Source organism: Schistocerca piceifrons, chromosome 8 (assembly GCF_021461385.2).
Source record: "Schistocerca piceifrons isolate TAMUIC-IGC-003096 chromosome 8, iqSchPice1.1, whole genome shotgun sequence".
NCBI classification, from domain to species: Eukaryota; Metazoa; Arthropoda; class Insecta; order Orthoptera; family Acrididae; genus Schistocerca; species Schistocerca piceifrons.
This window is the reverse complement of record NC_060145.1, coordinates 408,252,279-408,279,693: the sequence shown is the minus strand read 5'-3', so window position 1 is coordinate 408,279,693 and position 27,415 is coordinate 408,252,279. Positions and strand designations below refer to the sequence as shown.

Below are 27,415 nucleotides of genomic sequence, written 5' to 3'. Positions count from 1 at the left end.
CGGATTGCATCTCGCATAGAGGCTTTTAAGCATCCTTCCTCAACTCCCTGCACGGGTGGAACCGGAAGACATCGTAATATATGGTGCAATGGCAACACTAAAAGTATCCTTCGGCATGCACTTCACAGTGACTTACGCAATACGTATGTAGATGAGAGTGTAAATTGTTTTCTGTGAACAGATGTCTTGCCTTGCGTCGCCCCGTCATCTGTCTGGAAACTGTATAATCAGTCGCTGTACGTTTTCGTGTCAAAAAACCCTCGAACTGGCGCAGAAGTTTGTCTTTATTAACAGATGAGTAGTTTCGGCCAGATTAAGTCCATTTTGAAAGCCTCCACATAAGCCATACAACAACATCCGTTACATTTAAACGATGGCCACATAGCGTGTGTGTGTATGACTGACTGGAACATACTGCTTACAAAACTACCGTATAGTCCGTGTGTTGTGTTGAGTCAGAGGCGGGGTGCTCAGTAGAGTGTGGAAAGCCGCTGAAAAAACCACACCTATATTGGCAGCAGTGCTAGACCAGAAGTGTCTTATCTCTATTTTAAGATGGTGCTTAGAATTCCACTCTGCAGAGAGTGCGCTTAGACATATCTTCGTGGCAGATTAAAAATGTATGACAATCCGGGGTGCAGCCTGGAGCCTTTGCCTTTTGTGGGTGTGTGCTCCACCGACTGAGGTATCCAAGCAACACTCATGAGCCCCCCTCACAGCTCTACGTCCGCCAATCCCTTATCTCCTGCCTTCCTTGTAGGGGCCGCCCACATGTTGCCAACGTTGATTCGAATACGCTGCAAAAGCTTAGCTGGGAAGCCCTTACACATCTTCCAGACCCGATCTCTGCCCAAGCGGTTTCTGCATCAACGCGCAATTCGCCGAAGTGGCATGATTTAGAAAGACTTGCACTAGGCGCTCGAACTCTCTCTGACAGGGTCTCGTGGCCAATAATGTCTTACGATAATTTCGTTTCTGCGTAACTACTGTAACCTATATCTACTTGTATGTGCTTACTCTAGTGAAGTCTTAACCTTGCTCTACGATTCCGCTCCTCCGTCCCTACACTTACCTCTGTTACAATTCACAGGATGTATCCTGTCAAGGTATGCATTCTTCTAGTCAAGCTTTAACATGAAACACTTTTCTACTCGATTCGTTTCAGTACTTATTCATTATTGACTTGCTGGAGCCATCTAATCTTCAGCATTCCTCTGTAACGCCAGACTGATTGAGCTCCTTAAATGCCTACGTTTCTCTTTCACATAAGGCTACAGTCCACACAAATACTATCAGAAAATGCTTTCTAATGTTTAAATTGTATGTGAGATTGACATATTTTTTTATTTTACGGAGTAGGTTTCCTTGCTAGTGCTAGTCCGCAGCTTGCATGGTCTTCAGTCAGCCGGTGTCAGTTTCGTGTTTGCCTGTACATCAAACTCGTCTACTACTTTTAGCGTATTTCTTAATAAATCCCCTCAGCATCGCCTGATTTAACTCGGCTACCCTCCATTACCGCAGTTTTACTTTCGTTTTTGTATATCCAACCATCTGTCTTCATAACACTACCTAGTCTATCATTAATGGAGACTGTGTTTACGCAGTAATTGCATTTATTACAGTACAATGTCCTTCAGACATGCTTGGACCGGCGATAGGAAAGTGCTCGGATAGACCGTTCATGACAGGCAGGATATCAGGGTTCGAGTCCCGTTCCGACACAGTAGCTGACGCTAATAAATATGCACAATTTGTGAATCCATTTCACTACCTATTCTCTTCATCTAAACCAAGTCCTTTTGCCGTCGTGCCCAAACTACAATGTCATCGACAAATATTTAAGTTTGAAGCATGGTTTATAAGAATAATAAACACACAACAAATCTCTTAGATGTCTAGGGATAGACGTCCTCCTGTTTTCTAACACTTAACTCGTATAATAACTTAAATCGTGGTGAGAATACGTACATAATAAGGAACCTTTCTTTTCAGCTGATGGTGTTTGATCTGAAGACAGACAAGCTGCTGCGAGAGTTCCGGTTCAAACAGGAGCTGTACAAGGACTCGTCCTTCTTCGCCAACGTCGTCGCAGACGTGGAGCCGGACCAGTGTGACAAGGCGTACGCCTACCTGCCGGACCTCGGCTCCTACGCCCTCATCGTCTACAGGTGGGTCACCAGGCTCAGCCTTCACTTGGGTGCAACAGTAAAAAAGTACAGATGAAGTAACGTTCGGTTGCCGACTGGATATGCCTTTCAAGTGGTGTAACGTTTTATGATAATTAACTCAGCGAGACAAAAGTATCCTAAACAAAGGCATGTGACCGGGCCACTATTAATACTGCAGCTGCAGCTACTGCTACTTTTACCGTCTCCTACGACTGCCTCTAGTAGACATAAACATCCACGCAAAAAAACAAAAAAAAAAAAAAAAATTGGCCTCTCTTGAGAAATACTGATGAGAATCGGCTAAGTACTACCACTTACATGAAAAGAAAAATAAATGTAAATGGAAGCGAAAATTAGTCCTTTATGAGTATTAAATACTGGTTAAAAGACGCAGAAAAAGAAATTGAGGAATGTGGTTCAGAACGTAGGGACGCATGGAACGGTAGAAAATGAATGGGCACGTCCTCTCTACGGAATTATTAGAGTCGAAACACAAGGTCGACTTGGGAGCGATTGAGACATTTGAGAGGAACCATCCGAACATTCCCTTCAAATGGAATGCAGTTGATCGGACAAGGGTTCAAATCACACTCTTCTCAAATGTGAGTCAAAGTTTTCGTTACCTAGTCAGAATTTGACTACATATCCCTTTTTTAATATTACTTATAATCCGTCTTGATTGCATAAAACATTTATTCACATGACCGGTTTCGGTTCTTCTAGAACCATCTTCAGATCTGCAACTTCGGTTACAGGAGTAACCAGTCCACACACAGCAACCTTCACACGCTGCGTCACATATGTAATGTGAGGCAGCATGTGAAGGTTGCTGTGTGTGGACGAGTTACTCCTGTAACCGAAATTGCAGATCTGAAGATGGTTCTAGAGGGACCGAAACCGGTCTTATCCCATCAGACATTATATCTGTTTTTGAAAAATATATCCCTTTATTTAGTGCTTTTATCTTGTCTTCTTGATTTTGATTACGGCAGTCTATAGAGACAAGTATTTTGTAGTTGCCGTGGATAAATAATGTGCGGTGAAGACATTTCATTCAATGAATAGACGTATATAAGGCACCTTTCATAATATGCAACAGAATTCTTTAAGAGTATTACGTGGGCGAGCTAAAAAGTAGTACCTCCGAATTCTTTAAGTGAAAACTTTTAAAACTTTCCAAATAAAACAAATGTTACTAACAATCTGTATCTTTGTTCTTCATTTCTATCTGTTCACACTGTCCCGCCACATTAATGCGAGACGTGCTAGGAGAGGTTGTGGAAGGCAACGAAAGGAATCTGGAGTCAGGCCGACTCCAATACCGCGGCCAGCTACGCTAGCTTTCTCGGCTGAGCATTCGTGGCCCCAGTAGCCCGATCGAGATGGTCTCACAGTTTCTCGATTGGCTTTACATCCGAGGAGTTTGACAGCCATGGGAGTACGGTAAACGTACCCTGGTGCTCTGCAAGCTGTGTGACACTTTGTATGGTCCTGCTAGTGATGCCAGTGTGCCGAGGGGAAAAACTGCATGTAGGGACGCATGTGGTCCCCAAAGACAGATCCATACTTGTTCAGATCCATTGGGTCCTCCAGAATGACGAGATCACCCAGGGAACGCCAGGGAAACATTCCCCAGACAATAACACTCCCTCATACCGCGGAAATTGTTGTAGTGTGTTTGCTTTCAAACGCTACATGCCGTACATGCCAAAGGCCATCTACCCGATGCAGCATGAAACGTGATTCATCCGAAAAGGCCACCTGTCACCATTCAGTGGATGTCCAGTTGCGCTATTGGCGAGCAAATTCCAGCCATTGTCGCTGATGAACAGCGGTCAGCATGGGTACATGAACCAGGCGTTTGCTACAGAGGCCCTTACGAAGCAGCATTCGCTGAACAGTCGTTTAGGAGACACTGTCGGTATCCCCTTGGTTCATCTGCACGGTCAGTCGCTCAACAGTTGCACATCTATTCGCACGTACACATCTATGCAGTAGTCGTTCACCCCTATGATCTGTGGCGCATGGTGCACCGCGGTTGCCTCGGCGTCTGTTTTGAATAGCACCATCTTGCCTTGTACGGTGGTACGGTGTACTTGAACCACGGCGGCACGCCAACCGTTTACAAACTTAGCTGTTGCAGAAATGCTTCCGCCCTTCACCCGAAAGGCAATGTATGCCCTTTTCGACTTCAAATGAGTCGACCAGTTTCCGCGTTACGATAACGATTGCACTCTTTTCTGTGTCCCCCCACCCCCTTCAAAAAAATGGTTCAAATGGCTCTGAGCACTATGGGACTTAATTTCTAAGGTCATCAGTGCCCTAGAACTTAGAACTACTTAAACCTAACTAACCTAAGGACATCACACACATCCATGCCCGAGGCAGGATTCGAGCCTGCGACCGTAGCGGTCGCGCGGCCACACCCTTCCCTGAGACACTTTAAATACTGTCCACTATTAGTGCCGCCACTTGCTGTCTGTCACTTGTTACTGCATGATGACGTCGAATATACGCGGTGTTCAAATTAATGTGACTGGGCCTTGTATTTGTCAACATCGTCACCCTTGCGACGAACACATTTCTCCCAACGAGAAACCAATTTGTTTATACCGTTATGCATGAATGTCTGACGTTGTTGAGGGACCCACTGTGATATCAGCGTTAGATACACACTTGTTAGGGGTTGAGATCGACCGCGATCCGTAATATATATCGCTGGACCCGCGAGTCGCGACTAGCGCCGCTCCGCGGCTTGTGACAAGTATCTAGCGAGCTCTCGTTCACTCTAGCTTGGGACTTCAACTAGGAATATAGCGTAGCCTTCAGCTGATACGAAGCAACCTCTAGCAAGGCGCTTAGTCAAGTATAGCATAAGTAAAGCCTCTCTAGTTATGTTTGTAATTATATGTATGCAGCATATGAAGAAGCCTGTAACACAGGTTAAGTACAATATATATTATTTTTTTACCAACGACTACTAATTATCTCAGACTGTGCAGCCAGCTCCTTACCGAATTCACTGCCATACCTGCAATACATATTTCTACTTAGTATTGTCCACCTGTCATCATAACAACTGACAACGAGAATCACAACACCCGCGACCTCACTCTTCTTGCGCCGCTCCATCACTACCAAGGTGAAGTCTTCGAAGTTGTTTGATGTGTTGGAAACAGATAAAACCGGATGTTGTCAAGTCGGGACTGTATGGAAGACGATCGGCGACGGTGAACCCGAGGCGACGGATTGTTGCAGGCGTTCCAGGGCTCGTGTGTGGTCTGGCATTGTCGTGCTGAAGAAGAGGGTACCCCATGTGTGGACGAACTCTTCAAATTCAAAACACGATCACAGTACTCTGTTTGTCACGCAGTGAGGTAGTTACACGCTACAATTCGGAACCCTTGTAAGGTCGGCATTATGGGTGCCAAAACGTGATAAACTGAATTAGAATAGTAAGAGATCGCTCCACATTGAGTGTAAAAAATATAATAAATGAATTCCATTGATTGAGGGACTGATACGTAAATAAGGTCAAAAATGTAGCGAATTAAATTCAAAAGTGGCAAATACTTCAAAATACCTCCGTTTATTATTATTAATCACAGATAAACAGTAGAAGTAATACTTCATGGCTATTTTGACTGAGCACAGACACGAACTTAGTAACTGGGAAATCATGAAGAGTGAATAACGTCTTTTCACCACTTGCAGGCTTAGGCAACCGATGTGATGCCGGTACGATGTGGTGATCACCTCCGGTCGTGGTTGCAGCTGTGAATGTTATTGTTCTCATGTATGACATCTTTTGTCCATGTTGATTTCCTTCCGGAGGCGGTGACAGTATGAAATTTGGTGACTGACATCAGGCAAGGAAAATGTAGTCGAGTGAATAAAAATTCAAGCATCGGATTTCTTGTCCACGTAACGTGGGATTGGAAATGAATATATCACAAGGTGACGATATACGACGGAATGAATGCATGCATCTGACTCAAAGGCCGAAAATAGGTTTACATGCTTCTAGAACGCAAAAATAAAATATTTAATGTGAAATGGCTTCCCAGGCTCATTAGTGTCCACAGAAAAATCACTTCTTCTCCGGCTCTTCTGTGTCCTCCTCTCACTCATCGATTGATCGTTATCTTCACGCACTGACTGTCCAATCTCTCGATTACTGTCTGACCTCTCCTCTATCTCTGATCTTCTCTGTTCCTGTCTGTCTCCGTGCTAGAGTGTGCTTCATTTTCCGTAGTATCGCCCTAGTCACTGCGAGCGCAATTTACATTCTGACCCAATGAACGGTCAAGATTACATCCTGACGCCTCCCAGTCTTTATATAGGGTGATTGAATTTCCAACCTTGTGAGTCGAAAATTCCCTGGCGGCGGCTGGCGGGTAACATGCGAACTGCCGCCTTGTTCTCACGCAGGCTCCTTGTTATGGCACTTCCGTGACTTGAGTGAAGTCTCCCCAGAGGATTCCAGCTCGGACTTTCTTGTGGACACATCTAAGAATTACTTCAAGTGTTTGCATTCAGTTATCACGAAGGCAGCAACCCAACAACAAATTTACTTGTTTTTAAGTAGAATGCTTCACTCACTTTGTAAGTGGAATGCTTTACTCAACTTGACAGCGTCCTTCTGTTGTCAGTCAGCGTTAAAAGCAGAACAACGCTTTGAGAGCGAAGCAAACGCTTTAGTTAAACCGTACCTGTCTGGCTTTCGGCAAAATGTCACGTACAGATGCAGCCCAAGTGGTCCACCATCTCCTGAGCTCATTGTGGAGAGGTACACTATGTGATCAAAAGTATCGGGACACCTGGCTGAAAATGACTTACAAGTTCGTGGCGCCCCCCATCGGCAATGCTGGAGTTCAATATGGTATTGGCCCACCTTAGCCTTACTGACAGCTTCCACTCTCGCAGGCATATGTTGGAAGGTTTCTTGGGGAATGGCAGTCCGTTCTTCACGGAGTGCTCCACTGGCGAGAGGTATGGATCTCGGTCAGTGAGTAACGGCACGAAGTCGGCTTTCCAAAACATTCCAATGAGATTCAGGTCAGGACTCTGTGCAGGCCAATCCATTACAGATATGTTAGTGTCGTGTAACCACTCCGCCAGAGGCCGTGCATTACGAACAGGTGCTAGTGCGTGTTGAAAGATGCAATCGCCATTCCCGAATTGCTCTTCAACAATGGGAAGCAAGAAGATGCTTAAAACATCAGTGTGTGCTATGATAGTGCCACGCAAAACAACGCGATCACACCATAACCCCACCGTCTCCGAATTTTACTGTTGTCAATACAAGCGCTGGCAGATGAAGTCGGCCTTACGCTTTTGTGCTGTGCATGTCCCTTCACGTTTCCACTTCACCATCACTTTGGAAACAGTGGACCTAGGGATGTTTAGGAGTGTCGAAAACTCGCGTACAAACACAAGTGACACCCAATCACCTGACCACGTTCAACGTCTGTGAGTTCCACAGAGCGCCCCATTCTGCTCTCTCGTGATGTCTAATGGCTACTGAGGTCGCTGTTATGGAGTACCTGGAAGTAGGTGGCAACACAATACACCTAATACGAAAACTGTATGTTGTTGGGGGTGTCCGAATACTTTTGATCACATAGTGTATTACAATGTTATTGTTGTGATCTTTAGTCTGAAGACTGGTCTGATGCAACTCTCCACGGTAGTCTATCCTGCGCAAGCCTCTTTATTTCTGCATTTACTTGAACCTGCGGACTGTATTCGAACCTTGCACTCCCTCTCAATTCCTATCTCCTACCAAGCCATCTCGCACAGTCCGGGATTTCAGAGAATCGTTGTTATACACTATATCACAGGGTCAAATGGTGATAGCAAGTGCAGCATACTCGTGTCTAAAGAACGAAACTTCAACGACTGCTGTGAGTGATTGCTTCTGCGAGCCATTTGTACTAAATAGGAAGTATAGTGTATTGAATAGAGAATTTAAAGGCATCTGAGCATTTACTGTCTTAAGAGGGACATTAAAGGTAGGCTAACTACAACTGTGACAGCGACGTCGCAAGACAAGCAATGGCAGAGGCGAAGCACGTGGGATTGGTTAAGCTCTGGCCAAAGGGGATGCGGAACTGATTACGAACCAATCACTAACTCATTTGACATGACATGAAGAGCCATGGCCAATAAATTAGTGTTACTGTGAGGACACCACAGCCATACTGCGTGTAGTGCCTGTTCAGCTGTGTGAGCAGTTGCTTCAGAACATTCGCTGACCGCACAGATCGGTACAGAGAAATCTGTGACCTTTGAGAAGCTGTTTCGACACCGAGCGTGACGCTTAGAAAATTTCCACTTGACGGAGCGACTGCCAAGCGATGACCACAGCAGCAGACGTAATCCGTAAACACACAGCCTGTTGCCAGGCTTGCCTGGCAGTCTGCGGTCATCCTGGTCTGCATATCGTGAATGACGTTTCGTCTGCAACGCCGACCGGATTCTACAGAGGTATTATTCTGGGGCTGAGAGAATATCTGATGTCTTTTCAGTGATCACAAAATCGAGTGAGATTTACAGCTGACTTTGCAATTGGAGGCCACTTATCAGTTTTGATGTTGCACTCCTTCTGGTCTGGATGCCTGCTCTGATTCGGTTAGGAAATGTGTCATAAATCTGTTGTATTTTCTACTGGGAGAAGCTGTCCCACAACCGTCGTTACGGGGTATGCTGCATAGTGGCACAGAGACGGAGTTGACGTTTAAGCAGGTCCCACACATGTTCTATCAGACACAGGTTTTGGGATCTTACTGTTCACAGGAGTACTTCAACATCATGTAGACAATTGATAGAGGCAGGTGCCAACTGTGGACGGGCATTGTCCTGTTGAAATATGGCACCTTGATAGTGTCACATGAGAGCTAACACACAAGGACTTGACGTACTGTTGTGGCGTCACGTTTTCTTCAGTCCCTACCTCAGGAAAAGCAGTCCGTCAACAAAGGAGGTAGCTTACAAAACACTCATTCGACGGATTCTCGAATGTTGTTCGTCATATGGGATCCCCACCAGTTAGGATTGCTGCAGGGAATAAAGAAGATCCAAAGAAGAGCTGCCCGTTTCGTTATAGGTTTATTCAGTAAGCACGAAAGCTTTCCTGTGCTGGTTAACCAACTCCTGTGGCAGATGTTGCAAGAGAGGTGTTCTGTACCACGGCATAGTCTATTGATAAAAATTGCAAGAGGCTACGTTCCTCCCACGTCTATCTCGGTAAAAGAACTTGAACATAAAATTAGAGAAGCTTACCAGCAACCATTCTTCGCACGTGCCATTCGTGAGTGGAGCAGGGAATGGCCGGGAGGGGGGGGGGGGGGGGGGGGGGGAGCGGAGGGGGGAATTACAGTGGAACACAATCACTCTCTGCCACACAGCCCAAGGTGGCTTGCGGAGTATAGCTGTAGATGTAAAAATGGTCACGAGAAAATGAGAGGATTTTAATGTTACAACGAGCTTTATCAACAATCTTTCTTCCCACGCTATATTCGTGAGTTGAACTGGGAATGCGCCAAATGGTAGAGCATCATAACGCTATGTTCTTTTAAGTATTTTTAACGAGCGCATACGCTTTTGGCCAGTATGTCACTGTTATTTTTTCTATGCTCCTTTTCGTCAGCTTCTTCAAGATTTCCGACAAAGGATTGGTGATACTATATTTCTTTCAGATATTTTTTGTTTAACGATGTGACAAATCAGCTTCATTGGTTTTCGGTCACCATGGTGATCATAGAAGAGAAAATTTCTTTTAAAGCCTGTCCACGGTGTACACATAAACTCATTTTAGTCATGTCAAACTAGATTACAGATTTGAGTTTCTAGGACATAACGCAAAATAAGTGCCTTTCTACAGTGTTACACGCAACGCTCGCTGGAACTCCCTGTAACCTATCGTAGCTCCACCTGAGTTCAAAAGCAAAATGTACAAACAGAAACCAGCACCAGGGTGGAAGTCCCGTTGACAACAAGGTCATTCATTATACACTGATGAGCCAGAACATGATGACCATTGCCACCGCGACATTAGATGCCTCCTGGTGGCGTTGCGAGCACGTGACTCGCTATGAAATGTATGTAAGCAGTGCAGACAAGGACAGGTCACCCTAGCGAAGCTATGGGCTGCAAATGGGAAAATCTATTGACATAAACGACTTTGAAAAATGGCACCTTATTATTACGCAGAATCTGTGAACGAGTATCTCGAGAATGGCGAAGCTGGTCGAATGTTCACGTGCTACTGTCGTGAGCATCTACGGAAAGAGGTAGAAGAACAGTGAAACCAACACTAGGTGCTAAATGGTTGGACGTCCACGATTCTTCACAGAACGTGGATTTCGCAGGGTTGTCTGCTCTGTAAACTAGGATAGATGGTTGTCTTTGGCATTTATGCAGAAAGAGCACAATGCTGGCGCATGTACAAGTGTTTAGGAGAACACACCGTTCATGGTAAATTGTTGAACATGGAGCTCCGCAGCAGACCACCCTTGACCTCTACACATGTTGACCCAACGACATCGTCAATTACAATCGCAGTGGGCGTGGACCCATGGGGATTCGACCGTCGCTCAATGGAAACATGTCGGTTCTTCCGGTGAATCACATTTTTGCTACACTAGGTCGCTGATTGTCTCCGCAAACGCTGTCATCAAAGTGACCAGCGGCTCGAAACGTGCAGCGCGCCACCGACGCAGGCAAGTGGTAGCAGTATTATGCTATGCGAGATATTCTCCTGCATTTTCATGGGACCTCTTGTAGTAATCGAAGACACGCAGACAGCTGTGAAACACCTGCATCCCTTCATAGTTGATGCCTTCCCCTACAGCGATGTCATCTTTCAGCAATATACACTCCTGGAAATGGAATAAAGAACACATTGACACCGGTGTGTCAGACCCACCATACTTGCTCCGGACACTGCGAGAGAGCTGTACAAGCAATGATCACACGCACGGCACACGGACACACCAGGAACCGCGGTGTTGGCCGTCGAATGGCGCTAGCTGCGCAGCATTTGTGCACCGCCGCCGTCAGTGTCAGCCAGTTTGCCGTGGCATACGGAGCTCCATCGCAGTCTTTAACACTGGTAGCATGCCGCGACAGCGTGGACGTGAACCGTATGTGCAGTTGACGGACTTTGAGCGAGGGCGTATAGTGGGCATGCGGGAAGCCGGGTGGACGTACCGCCGAATTGCTCAACACGTGGGGCGTGAGGTCTCCACAGTACATCGATGTTGTCGCCAGTGGTCGGCGGAAGGTGCACGTGCCCGTCGACCTGGGACCGGACCGCAGCGACGCACGGATGCACGCCAAGACCGTAGGATCCTACGCAGTGCCGTAGAAGACCGCACCGCCACTTCTCAGCAAATTAGGGACACTGTTGCTCCTGGGGTATCGGCGAGGACCATTCGCAACCGTCTCCATGAAGCTGGGCTACGGTTCCGCACACCGTTAGGCCGTCTTCCGCTCACGTCCCAACATCGTGCTGCCCGCCTCCAGTGGTGTCGCGACAGGCGTGAATGGAGGGACGAATGGAGACGTGTCGTCTTCAGCGATGAGAGTCGCTTCTGCCTTGGTGCCAATGATGGTCGTATGCGTGTTTGGCGCCGTGCAGGTGAGCGCCACAATCAGGACTGCATACGACCGAGGCACACAGGGCCAACACCCGGCATCATGGTGTGGGGTGCGATCTCCTACACTGGCCATACACCACTGGTGATCGTCGAGGGGACACTGAATAGTGCATGGTACATCCAAAGCATCATCGAACCCATCGTTCTACCATTCCTAGACCGGCAAGGGAACTTGCTGTTCCAACAGGACAATGCACGTCCGCATGTATCCCGTGCCACCCAACGTGCTCTAGAAGGTGTAAGTCAACTACCCTGGCCAGCAAGATCTCCGGATCTGTCCCCCATTGAGCATGTTTGTGACTGGATGAAGCGTCGTCTCACGCGGTCTGCACGTCCATCACGAACGCTGGTCCAACTGAGGCGCCAGGTGGAAATGGCATGGCAAGCCGTTCCACAGGACTACATCCAGCATCTCTACGATCGTCTCCATGGGAGAATAGCAGCCTGCATTGTTGCGAAAGGTGGATATACACTGTAGTAGTGCCGACATTGTGCATGCTCTGTTGCCTGTGTCTATGTGCCTGTGGTTCTGTCAGTGTGATCATGTGATGTATCTGACCCCAGGAATGTGTCAATAAAGTTTCCCCTTCCTGGGACAATGAATTCACGGTGTTCTTATTTCAATTTCCAGGAGTGTATGTTTCGGAATCAGAGACGTGCTAAGTGAGCTACGGATTTGATATAATTAAATTTTCCTCGAGACAGTTGAGTCTCATCTTTATCTACGGTAATAATGGAATTTGAAGAAATGAATTAAAAGGGGTGCTATTCCAATACCGGAGAGCCTTGGCAGTAGCGACGATCTGAGAAGAGGAAAATAAGCTGAAGATTTGAACTGAAGTTTGTGTTAGGGGCGGCATTTGACTGGGGTAGTACGTGCAGCGATGATGCTGTGGTGGTGTAATGGCTAGCGTACCTGCCTAGTAAGAAATGAGACCTGGTTTCAAGTCTCGGCTCCACTACAAACTTTAAATCGTTTCTTCAGCTCCCATCAGTATAATGGTACAGTGGTTTGAGGAGCATTATAGCGAACTTACGTTCGTGTCTCGGCGACAAAACTCGCCCGGTGTAAACCCTGTGGAGTCCATCTGAGTCGCTATCGGGCGCCATCACCGCTTACGCAAATCGGCGGCCCGTTATTTACACGAATTACATGACGTGTGTGTAGACATCTAATGCCACATACCTCCACAAACATACCACCAAACTGTCGGATCCCTGATACACAGAATGATGTTTCGTTCGAAAGACGGACAAACAAGCTATTAATCAGGTGGTCGTATTGTTTTGGCTCATCAGTGTAGATGGAGTAAAAACTCGAATTGAAATGAATGGAGAAGGAAAGTGACTTGGGCACTGTAAAGTTAGTCTGCATACCCTTGCATTTAATATAGAAACGTGGTGTGTTTATTAGCACGCTACGCGAAGCTATCCTCATGTTCCTAATTGGTTTCTAGAAACAATTGTGGGGTACTAAGTGAGATTTACGCTAGCAAAAAAGAGGAAAATCAACAAAAAACATAGACCGGTTCAGGAAATGAAGGATTCGTCCGTGAGGAGATAATGATGAAGAAGGAAACTTTTTTTCATAATTTTATCATTTCAAAACACTAACGTCAACATATTGAGATGATTAGACGTGGCGGATACAACTTTTAGCACTCAGGAAGGGCAGTGTACTGAAAAACTCGCCTTAAGCTAGATAAAGATATTTGCATTAAATTACATGTTGGTTTCTGTACTGACGCTGCATAGTTCTGTTTTACGGCAATGCAACAACACACTGCGAAGAAGAAAAAAAATAGTACTTCGCTGAGGAGAACTATAGAATTCTTGACAGGAACAAGAAGTGGGCTTAGAGAGAGAACACAACAGTAGGTTTTCTTGCAACGATTTAATATTCATTTCGTCAGAGTAAATTTTGTTTGCTGATGCTGTTAAATAAATCGATAGGTAAACAGCGTAGTTTGTATTCACATCTGCCACTGTTGCTATGGCAATGCTGTAAGAAAGAAACCCGGCATTTTGAGTACTCTGCCATTTTTCTTTTGAACGGAATTCAAGTGAGTTTCACGGTGTATTTTACCGTAGTAGAGTGTTTTATTGATTAATTAATCAGAAACGTAGACAAATTTTCACAGTTTAACGAATAGTCGACAGCGAAATACTTTGAGATGCAGAAAGATGGGCAATGAAATCAGCCGAGACCTTTCCAAACTTATCATTTAAGATAATCACGAATAATCTAAATCTGGATGGTCGGACAGGAATTTGAACAACGTTCTTACTGAATTCAAGACGTTTGACGCCGTCCCTGGCAAGCGGCTTCTGATCAAATAGTGTGCCCATAGAGAATCGTCTCAGTTGTGCAACTGGAATCGTGATTTTCTGTCAGGAAAGGCATGGTTGCTAGTATTTTACGGGAAGTTATCCAGGTGAAAGTCTCGCCGTTGCGGGTGGGCGTTATCTTGCTAAAATGTAAGCCTAGGATAACTTGCCTCGAAGGGCAACAAAACGAGGCGTAGAATGTCGATGACATAACGCTGTACTGTAGGAGCACCGCGGATGACAGCGGAAGGGTTCTGGGGCGCCTCTGGACACGATTTCGCTGGTCATTAGGGCTTATTTCGAAGCGGGAATCATCACTGAGTGCATTTATACTCCATTCAGTTCAGGCCGAAGATGTGTCTGGAAATGTCCCGAACAGCAGTGAGATACGAACTCGACTGTTCCCCGCCATACGGCTTGACAACCAGTAGTGATGATCAGGGATATCGTTTCATTTCATAGCAGGACCACTTTGGTTGTCATCCGCGGCAACCTTACAGCACAGCGGTACGTCATCGATACTCTACACCCCACTTTGTTGCCCTTCATGGTATGTAATCTTGGGCTTGTATTTCAACAAGATAGCGTCCGTCGGCACACGGCGAGAGTTTCTAGTGTTTTTCCGTGTGCTTGCCAACCCTAAGTTAGCCTTGCAGGCACGATCTCTCCCCAATTGAGAACGTTTGGAGCATTATGCTCAGCACCCCGAAACCAGCTCGGGATTTAGACTTTCTAATGTGTCAACTGGTCACTGTCAGTTAGTGCCAAGCTGAGCCACTGCTTGCATAAGGGCTAGAGGTGAACCAACGCGCTATTGACTTATGCATTTTATGGACCTCTTTCTCTTGCATAAATCATCCAATTTTTTTGAAACTGTAAGCGTTTGTTTTTCTGTACATGTATATCACATTTACCGATTTTCGTCCCCTTTGGACAATTCCTTCTTGGTGCGATATATATATATATATATATATATATATATATATATATATATATATATATAGCGATGTAAGATAGAATCCGATGAGCCTTTTTACACTGTTAAAAAACGTCAGTTACACGATAGATCAGACAAATTTAATGGCTCTCCTTTCAACTAGATACCTAGGGATTATCATCATGAACACCTTAAATTGGAATGGGAGTAAGGTGAATCAAATATTGCCTTTATTGGCAGAAAGCATAGAAGACGCAATGAAGTAACTAGACTGCCTATAGTATCCAGAATGATATTTTCACTCTGTAGCGGAGTGTGCGCTGATATGAAACTTCCTGGTAGATTAATACTGTGTGCCGGACCGAGTCTCGAACTCGGGACCTGTGCCTTCGCGGCAAGTGCTGTACCAACTGAGCTACCCAAGCGCGACTCACGACCCGTCCTCACAGCTTCAGTTCTGCCAGTACCACGTCTCCTACCTTCCAAACTTCACAGAAGCTCTTCTGCGAACCTCCCGAGTTCGAGCCTCGGTCTGGCACACAGTTTTAATCTGCCAGGAAGTTTCATGCCTATACTACGCTTGTCTTCTTCTTATGTAGTGTTACTGCGCGGATTCTTATCGGATGGGGTTATCGGAAGACATCGAAGGAGTTCAGAGGACGGCGGCTCGTTTTGTGTAGGTTTGTTACAACAAAGTGGATATTTCGTTGTGGCGAGATGTTTTCACTGGATTTCAATCAAGAACTTTCTCCATCGAATGCGGCAGTATTTTGTTGAATCCCATCCCACTGACCATCGCGATAAAATGAGAGAAACAAGAGCTTGCACATGAGGATTTAGATGTTCAATTTTCGACGGCCGGAGTGACCGAGCGGTCCTAGGCGCTACAGTCTGGAGCTACGCGACCGCTACGGTCGCAGGTTCGAATCCTGCCTCTGGCATGGATGTTTGTGATGTCCTTAGGTTAGTTAGGTTTAAGTAGTTCTACGCTCTAGGGGACTGATGACCTCAGAAGTTACGTTCCATAGTGCTCAGAGGCATTTGAACCATTTGTTCAATTATCCCATGTGTTATTCGAGAGTGGTGCAGTCGAGAAATAGTTGGGGTTGGATTGTTTGGGGGAAGAGACCAAACAGCGAGGTCATCGGTCTCGTCGGATTAGGAAAGGACGGGGAAGGAATTCGGCCGTGCCCTTTCAAAGAAACCGTCCCGGCATTTGGCTGGATTGATTTAGGGAAATCACGGAAAACCTAAATCAGGGTGGCCGGACGTGTGATTGAACCGTCGTCCTCCCTAATGCGAGTCCAGTGTGCGAGAAATAGTCTGAAAGGGATCCTACGAATCCTCCTTTGCACAGCAGTCATGTGGCCACAGCTGTAGACGCCGCCTGACCTGCAGATTTGGCGGACCCTTTTTGCAGCTGGGAGGCGGACGAGGCGTGGCGCGTGACGCACCACTACTTCCACTTCGACCCGCTGCACGGCAACCACCGCGTGGAGGACGTCAACTTCCAGTGGACGGACGGCGTGTTCGGCGTGGCGCTGTCGCGGCCCGACGCGCAGGGCGAGCGCACCGTCTTCTTCCACGCGCTGTCCAGCCTGCGCGAGTTCTCGGTGCCGGCCGGCGTGCTGCGCAACCGCACGGCCGCGCTCGCCGCCGGACCCGACTCCTACTACCACTACCGGGACCTCGGCTTCAAGGGCAATTACACGCAGGCCACCGCCTCCTACCTCGACCTCGACACCGGCGTGCTCTTCTTCACGCAGGTGCGTATCACCGTTCTGACACCAAAAAGGTAAACTGTGCCATTGCCCGCCTGCACCTTTACGTTCCTCCTGTGGCTATCGTGGATGCCACAGGCGGTATTCGAGGAAAGGACACTTGTTGGAATGGCCACCCCCAGTTGCACTACGTTTTGCAGTAAGCGGGTTTGCTGACTTCGAAAAAAATGCAGCAAAACAGCATCTTCTATCTACTGACGGTCGCGTAAAGGGTTACCCTTGATGCCTGTGGTGTGCGTACTGTAAGACCTACAGTACACACACCATCAGATTATTCGACTTGTCGCTCCAACGAAGCAGGCGAGTGTCAGCAATATGTCTCGTGGTCTTATCGTGGCGTGTTTATCTTCTGCCGTTAGGTCAGACGATAGAAATGCCACTTGCACGCTTAGAGTAGCAGATTGTCGGTGACCAACTTTAAACAGAACTTGATTAATTTTCACACGCATTTATTAAAATAATAACAAGAATAAAAATAACTTAACTTGGTTCGGGATGCTATTTACAATTGACAATCTGAAGTTCCTTTGGTCTTGGTACGTTAATCTTATTCTCATATCTCTGATACTTGACAAAGTGTCTATTCATTTATCTTCATGGCTGTGTACAGGAATATGATAATCTTGCTAGGCGCAGACTGAAACTTGACTACAGACTAATGCAGACTGACCAATCGGAGGTCTGTACACTTGTTATAATACCTCTAGCGTTCAGGTATCACTGCGCGAGTGTGATCCGCGAGCAGAAAAGGTTCTGCGTTAGCAGCAATCTCATTGGCTGCATTACATATTAATACGCGGGTCGGCGGAAGCAGAATTTGGTCCGTCTCTAAGACAGCGCCGTCTCGTAGTGCGGAGACGGACGAGCGCTGCGCCTGCGCTGTTGTGCTTAGCAGGACGCGCTCTATTGGGAAAGTTGTGTACGCGCTGACTACACAACAATGCCTATCGGATGTAAATGGGAAGGGGTTGAACCCCGTCAAATATTTGTTGTAAGTTCTATGGGACCATACTGCTGAGGTCATCGGTCCCTAGGCTTACACTATCTAATCTAACTTAAAGCAACTTACGCTAAGGACAACACACAAACACACACCCATGCCCAAGGGAGGACGAGAACCTCAGACGGGGCGAGCCGCGTGAACTGTGACAAGGCGCCCCTGACCTCACGGCTACCCCGCGCAGTGAACTACCGTCGCCGGCCGCTGTGACCGAGCGGTTTTAGGCGCTACAGTCGGGATCCGCGCTGCTCCTACGGTCGCAGGTTCGAATCCTGCCTCCGGAATCAATGTGTGTGATGTCCTTTGGTTAGTCAGGTTTCAGTTCTAAGTCTTAGAATCAAATGGTTCAAATGGCTCTGAGCACTATGCGACTTAACTTCTAAGGTCATCAGTCGCCTAGAACTTAGAACTAATTAAACCTAACTAACCTAAGGACATCACACACATCCATGCCCGAGGTAGGATTCGAACCTGCGACCGTAGCGGTCGCTCGGTTCCAGACTGCAGCGCCTAGAACCGCACGGCCACTCTGGCTGGCCTCTAAGTCTTAGTTTTGGTTCTAAGTCTAGGGGACTGATGACCTCAGATGTCAAGTCCCGTAGTGTTTAGAGCCATTTGAACCATTGAACCACCGTCAATTCGCATTCGTGCAGTACAAGAGAAATCGGCAGCAGAATGGAAACGGAATACAGACACTCTGTAACGAGCCACTGTAGACCAGGGCTCCATCTGACAATGTTTGTGAGGGTGAAAAACGACGAGTTGCACCATGGTATAAAGTCCACCTTACAGACGGTCCAGTAACATTAAAGAGACCGTCGTCTAGTTTCGACATCAATGTACAGTAACCACTCTCAGACACCATATGGCAGCATTAGCAGTGGAGGGTATATAAGGTGTGTTAGGGGAATGCGGCAACGGAGCAATTTATTTGATGTCCAAAAGGGGCTTGATTATTGGCTTTCGGTCTAAGGGTGGAGGCATGTCGAAATGGTTAAGTTTGTAACCTGTTGGAGTGCCGCCTTGGTTAAAGTATATTCTGACCGCAAAAGTAGATGGCCGCTGTGGCCGAGCGATTGTAGGCACTTCAGTCCGGAACCGCGCTGCTGCTATGGTCGCAGGTTGGAATTCTGCCTCGGGGATGGATGTGTGTGATGTCCTTAGGTTAGTTAAGTTTAAGTAGTTCTAAGTCTAGGGGACTGATGACCTCAGATGTTAAGTCCCATAGTGCTTGGAACCATTTTTATTTATTTATTTATTTTTTGACGGCAAAAGTAACGATCCAAAACGGTGTTGAGGCAACTATAGTGCACGAAGTGCGATAGATGACAGAAGTTAATGACGGCTACAGAGATGTGTACAGACGAATAGCCACTGACCGCCCAGATGAACCAAGGGCTTACAAACAGTGTCTCCTCAATGACCGTTCAGTAAATGTTGCTGCGTGTCGGCCTCCACAGGAGATATCTGGTTCGTGCATCCATGGCGACTGCTGCTCATTGGCGAAGAAGGCCGGAATTTGCAGGCCAATAGCGCAACTGGACGTTCACGAGAGGCGACAGGTGGCCTTTCCAGATGAATCACGCTCTGTGCTTCATCAGACAGAAGGCCGTTGGCATGAATGTCGTGAAACCTCTGATAACAAACACCCTGCAACAAGCGTCAGAAGGGTCCAAACCGGAGGCATTTCCTCAGTAAGCTATCATCCTGGATGGCAAAGTGGATCAGCAAAAGTATTCCTCTATTCTTGTGGACCATGTCCACGCCGACGAGCAGTTTCTTTTTCGTTAGTACGATGGCATCTACCAGCAGGGCAATGCAATGTGTCACACAGCTCACTGCGTGTGTGGTTCGAAGAGCACCAGGATGAGCTTACTGTACATCAAAGTCGCTGGACCTAAACCCAATGGAGAATCTACGGGACCACAGCGATCGGGCTATACGTGCCATGGATGCTCAACAGAGAAACCTAGTGCAGCTGGTCACAGCATGGCTTCACAGCCCTGTTGGTACCTTCCAGAATATCACTGAGTCTCCTGCACATCTTCAGCGGTCTGTGCAAGAGGTGGTTATTCAGGTTTTGGCAGGTAGTTACAGTAATGTGACTGCACCATGTGTAACTGGGTAAATAGCTTCAAAGGTGGGAGGAACGCAACAGCGTTGGAAGAGGGAAAGGGATCAACGGAAATGTTACCTTGAATGGAGAACCCCTCAAAGTGGTAGAAAGTTTCACTTCCTTAGGGAGTGAAATATATAGTGATGGAAGAATAACCAACGGAATTAATAGGAGGTTACAGAAGGGAGGCAATTTCTACCAAACAATAAAACACCTGATTTGGATTAAGGAAGTTTTAGAAAAAACGAAACTCCTTTTCTATAAGAATTATTACTTCCTTATTGTCACCTATGATGGAGAAACATGGACAATGGCAGAAAGGGACTGCAAGCAGGGGAAATGACATTTCTCAGAGCAGTTAAGGGAAAAACAAGAATGGACAGAGTAAGGAATTTAGAGATTAGAAAGGACCTTAAACAAGAAAGTATGAGAGAAGAAATTGAAAAAAAGAGATTTATATGGTATGGGCATGGTAAGAGTATGCATCGCCAGACTCTCCCCAAAATTATGGAAGAACTATGATGGATGGAAAAAGACCTAGAGGGCGCCCAAGAACACAGTGTAAAATGGGAGTGGGAATATCTGTGGAAACGTGTGACCTGGCAGCAAGTGGAGGAAGAAAAGTGGTGGGAGGACCGAGCCAAATGGAGAGGACTCATCAGCGCCTAGACCTGGCAGTAGCTGGAGCGGGATCCGGATATAAATAGATTATTCATAAAATTTCGCGGGAACTACCAGATGTCTGCAGCTTGTTGCCATGATATTTCGGCGCCGAATCTTCTGGCCTCTTCAGGTGAATATTGATAGGAAACGCACTAAGCTCACGTAATTAAGAGCCCGCCGGCACATGCGTGGTGTGTCCAGCTGGCGTTGCGCATGCGCCGTTTGTCTTAAATATTTGAGCGCAGTGCCGTTGCTGTCAGTATTCACCTAAAGATGGTCAGAAGATTCTGCGCCGAAATATCATGGCAGAAAGTTGTCCGACAGTTCTCCTGACATTTCATGGAATATTTGTCAGAATGTTTGTCACATTGCGTTGTTGTTTCCGTTCCAGCTGAACCGCAACGGCGTGGCGTGCTGGAACACGCAGAAGCCCCTGGAGCCGGCCAACGTGCACTTGCTGGTCAGCGACGGCGAGCGCTTCTCCTTCCCCAACGACCTCAAGGTGGACGCCGAGGGCACCCTCTGGGTGCTCACGGACCGCCTGCCCGTCTACGTGTACAAGGGCGGCCTCGACCCCAACACGGTCAACTACCGCATCTTCTCCGCGGCCGTCAAAGACCTCATCAAGGGCACCGTCTGCGAGGCGTAGTTGGTCGCCGAGGCTCGACGATGACGCCGCAGAACTGTCCAGCGCAGCACTTCTATTCAGCTCCCCTCCTCGCTCTATTGTTATGCTAACAACTCTGTGAAGGCATATAGTCATCTGAGGACCTGAACTTTTCATCAGTTATGTTTTTTCATTCAACACTCTCGTCTCCGCTCGTCGAAACCTCTTAGTCGGCGAAACTCTAATACTTTTTTTCTTCTGCTCGTGGAGCAACGATTAGTCAAAAGAGCACTTGGAACTCGCCTTATTAAAGGACTAGACCCTTTATCACACCGCACCCAATCTATCAAAGCATCAGTATTGCTGTATCAAATTATAATGTGGGTTTAGGTCCATCAAGACCTGACTTTTGGCAGAAAAAACGCTTACGGTGAACAGTGAGGTGTGTTTGGATGGACGTAGCTTAAGGTAAAGTCTGGGTTCCAATCTTTTAATCTCCGTGAGGGGCAGAATATTCCTCTGGTGAACAGACTGTTTTATTCATGAGCTACAAAAACATTTGTTCTGCGGTTCGTTATCATCAAATTAAAATGTTTTCGTTAATAGCTCATAATAAAAGGACGTCCATTAAAATGGAAAAAAGTAATCTTGCATGCGAAATACAAGATAATAAGTGCCAAAATATACGCACATATCTTTAAAAAATTATATGTAAGCTCATTTTCTTCCATTTAGAGGTACACTGTCACTTTTTAACATGAAAAAGAAGTACGAAAAAGCTACGGCACAGTTACAGCGTGAAAACTGCGAATGAGAACGCAGCGTTATTCTTTCCCCGTACTATTTGAGGAACTCAACACTCCTTTAAAATGACCCGTAGTATTTGAGGAACTTAGCACTCCTTTAAAATGAAATACGTACCTGTCCTTTATTTCTGGAGGCAACAACTGCAACATATTACACTTATGTCCAATACGTGTTTGCTATGTGCCACTTTTTGCTATAATGCTATATGTTTCGATACAAGAAATGTGCTATAGTTTGAGCAAGTGCAGAAAACGTAAATACTTAAGACATATACGACATATTTTATAAATGCCTTTTGTTTCAGTGACCTTATGTTTGATAATGGGCGTATCCAGTATTAAATCACCAAGTCGTTTGTCTGTGTGCTCTAATTTTATCGATAAAATTTAGACACCGAATTTCCCATTAACAGTGCAGTCACTGCCGTGTGACTTCATGCTAATCTATCATTCCTCTGACGAATGTAACAGTTCAGTAGTTCAGGGAAATGATGTACTAATAGCTATTGAGTCACAGCCACATACAAGTGGGAAATAAACAGAGATGTGGCGTTAAGACACACACTTACAGATACACAGGAAACGAGAGCAAATGTGGTGCTGAACACAAACCGATAGAGGTGGACTTAAATTTTATATTATGTTTTCTGAAGTGTATTATATTTCGAGAAAGGAAGGTATTGAATATCAGCTGCCCAAATTACGTTGTGAGTAAATACTTCGTTTCTACGTGTCTACATATATGAAAACACTTGAACTTTGTATCTGAGTAATCGATTCCCGTGCATTTGCCATACTTCATTTAAACATTTTCTGTCTGCCCTTATCGTCTCTTTTCTGACATTCTGTCATTCAAGTACTGCAGACAGTTCACTAGAACCATTTGTACCAACCAGATATAAAGAAAACTATGGGCAGGTGCTCCCACGTTACATAGGAATATTATATTTCTTTTGTTGTTAAAGTATAAATTGATACTTTTCATGATGAGAAAGTAAACTGTAATTCATACACAAAAGACGACATAAAAGTAATAAAATTTTTGTACATTTTTTTTGTGTTTTCGATTTGTCGTTATCCGTTCACCTTATGCTCCTTCCTGTTTTTCACTCTCTAGCAAATACACTGACGGAAAGAAATCACAACACCAAAAAATAATTAATTTAGAGTAATGAAATTTGCCGGCCGTTGTGGCCGAGCGATTCTAGGCGCTACAGTCTGGAACCGCGCTACCGCTACGGTCGCAGGTTCGAATCCTGCCTCGGACATGGATGTGTGTGATGTCCTTAGGTTAGTTAGGTTTAGGTAGTTCTAAGTTCTAGTGGACTGATGACCTTAGAAGTTAAGTCCCATAGTGCTCAGAGCCATTTGAACCATTTAGTAACGAAATTTCGTGAATAAATTTGTCTAGGTAACATATTTAAGTGATTAACACTGCAAGATCACAGAGTAATGTAAGTGAAAGATATGTCATTGCAAATGTGAAATGGTGGTGTATTAATAACCGCTGTAACCACCAGAAGGTTGGATGCAAGCATGGAAATGGGCATGTTTTGTACTCTATCGGAGCCGGATATTAGTTTTTGGGATGGAATTCCATTGGTCGGTCAATACAGGGCGGTTAATGCTGGTTGTCAGTGATGCTGGAGTTGCCGCCTGATGATGTCCCATACGTGCTCGACTGGAGACAGGTCAGGTGATCAAGTAAGCCAGGCAACATGTCGACACACTGTAGAGCATGTTGAGTTACAACAACGGTATGTGGACGAGTGTTATCCTGATGGAAAACAATCCCTGAAATGCTATTCATGAATAGTAGCTGGACAGGTCGAATCATCAGACTGACGTACAGATTTGCCGTCAGGGTGCGTTGAGTAACCCCGAGAGTACTCCTGCTGTCATACGAAATCGCACCCCAGACCATAACTCGAGGTGTAGGTCCAGTGTGTCTATCACCAGACAGGTTGGTTGGAGGCCCTAAGCTGGCCTTCTTCTAACCAACACTCGGCCATCGCTGCCACCGAAACAGAACCAGATTTCATCAGAAAACACAACAGACCTTCACCCTGCCCTCCAATGAGATCTCGCTTGAAACCACTGAAGTCGTAAATGGCCGTGGTTTGGAGTCGGTGGAATGCACGCTACAGGACGTCTTGCTCAGAGCTGTCTGTGAAGTGCCCGATTTTTAACCGTTCATTTTATCACTGTGGAGCCAACTGCTGCCTAGATTGCTGCTGCGGATGCAATACGATGCACCAGAACCATATGCCGAAAACGGTGGTCTTCCCTCTCGATAGTGCCACGTGGCTGACTGGAGCCCGGTCTTCTTGCGGCTGTACTTTCTCGTGACAACAGCCGCCACTAATCATCTACAGTAGCTACTTTCATGCCAAGTCTTTCTGCATTGTCGCAGAAGGAACATCAAGCTTCTCGTAGCCCTATTATACGACCTCGTTCAAAGTCACTGAGGTGTGGATAAAAGCGTCTTCGTCGGCTGAAAGGCATTCTTGACTAACATCAGCTCACCACGTCCAGCCTCAAAAGTAACTAAAGCACAGCGTGTATTTAGAGCAAACCTGATTTGCATACACATAGTGGTGCTACTAGCGTGGCTCGAAATCTGAATAGATATAATTTTTCGGATGTAGAAACAGGCCTACCAAATTTCGCTTATGTCGCACAGCTTCTTCTTGGTGTTGTCATTTTTTCTTGTATAAACAAACAATATATGAAAAATAATGATTTGTCTGGCGTTGCTGGATGAGAGACCTCAACGGATTGTTCAGCTGGAAAGGGTCATCTTCGTCCACGTACAACGGCCCATTTTCACACGATGTGTGAGAATTATTGTTAAGTGTACCTAGGAGTGTTCGTGACTGTAATGGGGGTTTGTATATTGTGGTGTCAGATTTGTGTTGAGACGGGGTGAGGTCAGGTTCAGACAAGTGGCCTGCTCAACTCCAATAACAGCAAGGAGCCCTCCGGGTTTACGTCCCCGTCTGACGTATTGATCACCATCAGGTGTGTCACATGCTCTCACTCCACGAGACAGAAACGAGAATTTTAGAATTTTATCCATGTCGTTAGGGCGAAGTCTTTTGACATGGAACTTTATACCCCTTGTTAGTCGAATAATGGCGGTGAAAATTTCTTCCAACACGGCTTCCTCTGAGTCGAGCACAGCTTCGGCTGTGGAGGTGGTTAAAAAGAAAAAAAAACCGCTTGCACTCCAAACACAACGTTAATCAATTTCTTTCACTTATCATTACTAATGAAACGACGCATCGTTCATAATACGATGCGAAACACGCAGTCATATTATAGCACCTGTACGTACTTTGTGCCAAATATGACGTTAACATACAGTAAGTGTTACCCTCTGGAAGGAATTTTGAAGTTTGACCGTGTGTTTACCTAATGGACAGAGGGCATCGAACATGAATTTCTTATAAATTGCAATTAGTAGGAAAACTTTAGTTTTGGAAATAATGGAAGTAGTGAAAGTTTTCGTGAATGAAATAATAAACGGTCGCCAGCATAATTAGGCATAATAACTTTGAAACGTTAAGTTCAAAGAATTTAAATATAATTTTGCGAAAAGGACTTCCATTCTTTTTCTCTTTGTAAAGTACAATGAACACACACGACTACCAGACGAAATGAACAGTTTATAGCAGTAGTTATCATTTGCATAAATTGGCAATCACAGAAAGAAAAATGGAATTTTACCCCTATTGATAATAATTACTCAATCATTAATTAAATCAGCACCAGAATGTTATCAAACACATTACGAGACTAAGTGAAGCGTGACACGAGTCTTGGTTTAACACACAAACATCACAGATGCTATAAAATAACACTGTACAAACCCTTTTTTATACTTTTTCTTTTGTGGAAATACTTCAGATCCATTTAGCAAAAGCAATATTTAGTTTAACTTTCTCTTTATAGAGAAGGATATAGTGGGGCGCATAAACTATCATTTACTCTAGAAGCAAATTCTATAACTATTACAGAGACAAACTGCATTACACTAATGTGAATTTCTAACCCCACTTGAATTTGTTTATATTTCAATACTATATAGCAATTTACACAAATGTTATTCTCAAATAAAACTTGAGAAATTAGTTTATGGTAAAAGTCAAGGCCAAATCAAATTTCCTGTAAGTCAAATTATGTACCTTTTCTATTACTCGTGAAGCAGGTGGTTTAACTAGCATCATTTATACTCTACAGCACTGAAACTTTGGCACGTTCAAACTCGAAACAAATCACTGATTATTCCGAAACAAGACACTTGGTCTTGCGCACGTTAAGGATAGGACCCTGTATAGGTTTCATGATCAGGGCAATTTCAAAGTTCAAACACGTATTTGTATCACTGAAATTATTATTGTATAACACACACAAATGTACTGGTCCATACTAAAATACATATCTGATTTCCTGAAGTTAGTGGAGCAGTGGCGCCGCGCAGGATTAGCCGAGCGGTCTAGGCGCTGCAGTCATGGACTGTGCGGCTGATCCCGGCGGAAGTTCGAGTCCTCCCTCGGGCATGGGTGTGTGTGTTTGTCCTTAGGATAATTTAGGTTAAATAGTGTGTAAGCTTAAGGACTGATGACCTTAGCAGTTAAGTCCCATAAGATTTCACACACATTTGAACATTTGATTTGGAGCAGTGGCGGAATAGTGGTGGCAAGCATGTGGCGGCTATCTGATCTCACCTCTTGCTGTTTAAGGCTCCTTTCAAATTTCTTCTTGGCGACGTATTAATCATTTTACAGCCATTCCATAATACAAGAGCACCATATTATAGCCGAAACCACATCCGAGGCAATTTCAACATAAATTGGCTTCCGAATGCCTCACTTGGCACCTACGATGTTGACTGTATAACTGCTGGCCACTGACTGCGTAATGTGCTCTCTCTCTCTTGCCGCCCTGATTGACCGTCAATCCATATTTTATCGCGCGCCAAGACCTTTCCGTAGCGAAGGGGGTTCCCTACACCTTTTCCTTAATATATTATTCAACTTACCTAAGTATGAACCAGTATTCAAAGTACAAATTCTCTTTTACGAGCAAACATATTTCATGAAGTTTCATTATTTTTAAACATTATTACATCTTTACAATATATACATCATAAACTCCCATTTCCCCTTTGACAATTCAAAGATCTTAACTAGTACAGAACCGACACGTTGTTTGGATTTTTCACTGAACTATAGCTCTTCTTTTCTCAGTTTGATAATGAGGGTAGATGAAGGACACGTAGGTCGCCGAAGTGGCGTCCAGTTGAAAGACTTGCACCAGGGATTAATAATAACAATAATAATAA

The 27,415-nt window shown here is 45.4% G+C and overlaps 1 protein-coding gene across 1 annotated transcript in view; it reads left to right on the top strand.

Moving 5' to 3' along the window:
• LOC124711797 (protein yellow-like) overlaps nucleotides 1–23,120 on the top strand; it is an 82,053-nt gene extending 58,933 nt beyond the window's left edge. The window contains exons 4-6 of the mRNA XM_047242019.1: nucleotides 1,993–2,168; nucleotides 16,516–16,861; nucleotides 21,047–23,120. Of these exons, the coding sequence (XP_047097975.1) occupies nucleotides 1,993–2,168; nucleotides 16,516–16,861; nucleotides 21,047–21,304 (780 nt within the window). The 3' untranslated portion in view covers nucleotides 21,305–23,120. The remainder of the gene's footprint in view (nucleotides 1–1,992; nucleotides 2,169–16,515; nucleotides 16,862–21,046) is intronic.
• The last annotated feature ends 4,295 nt before the right edge of the window (nucleotides 23,121–27,415 follow it).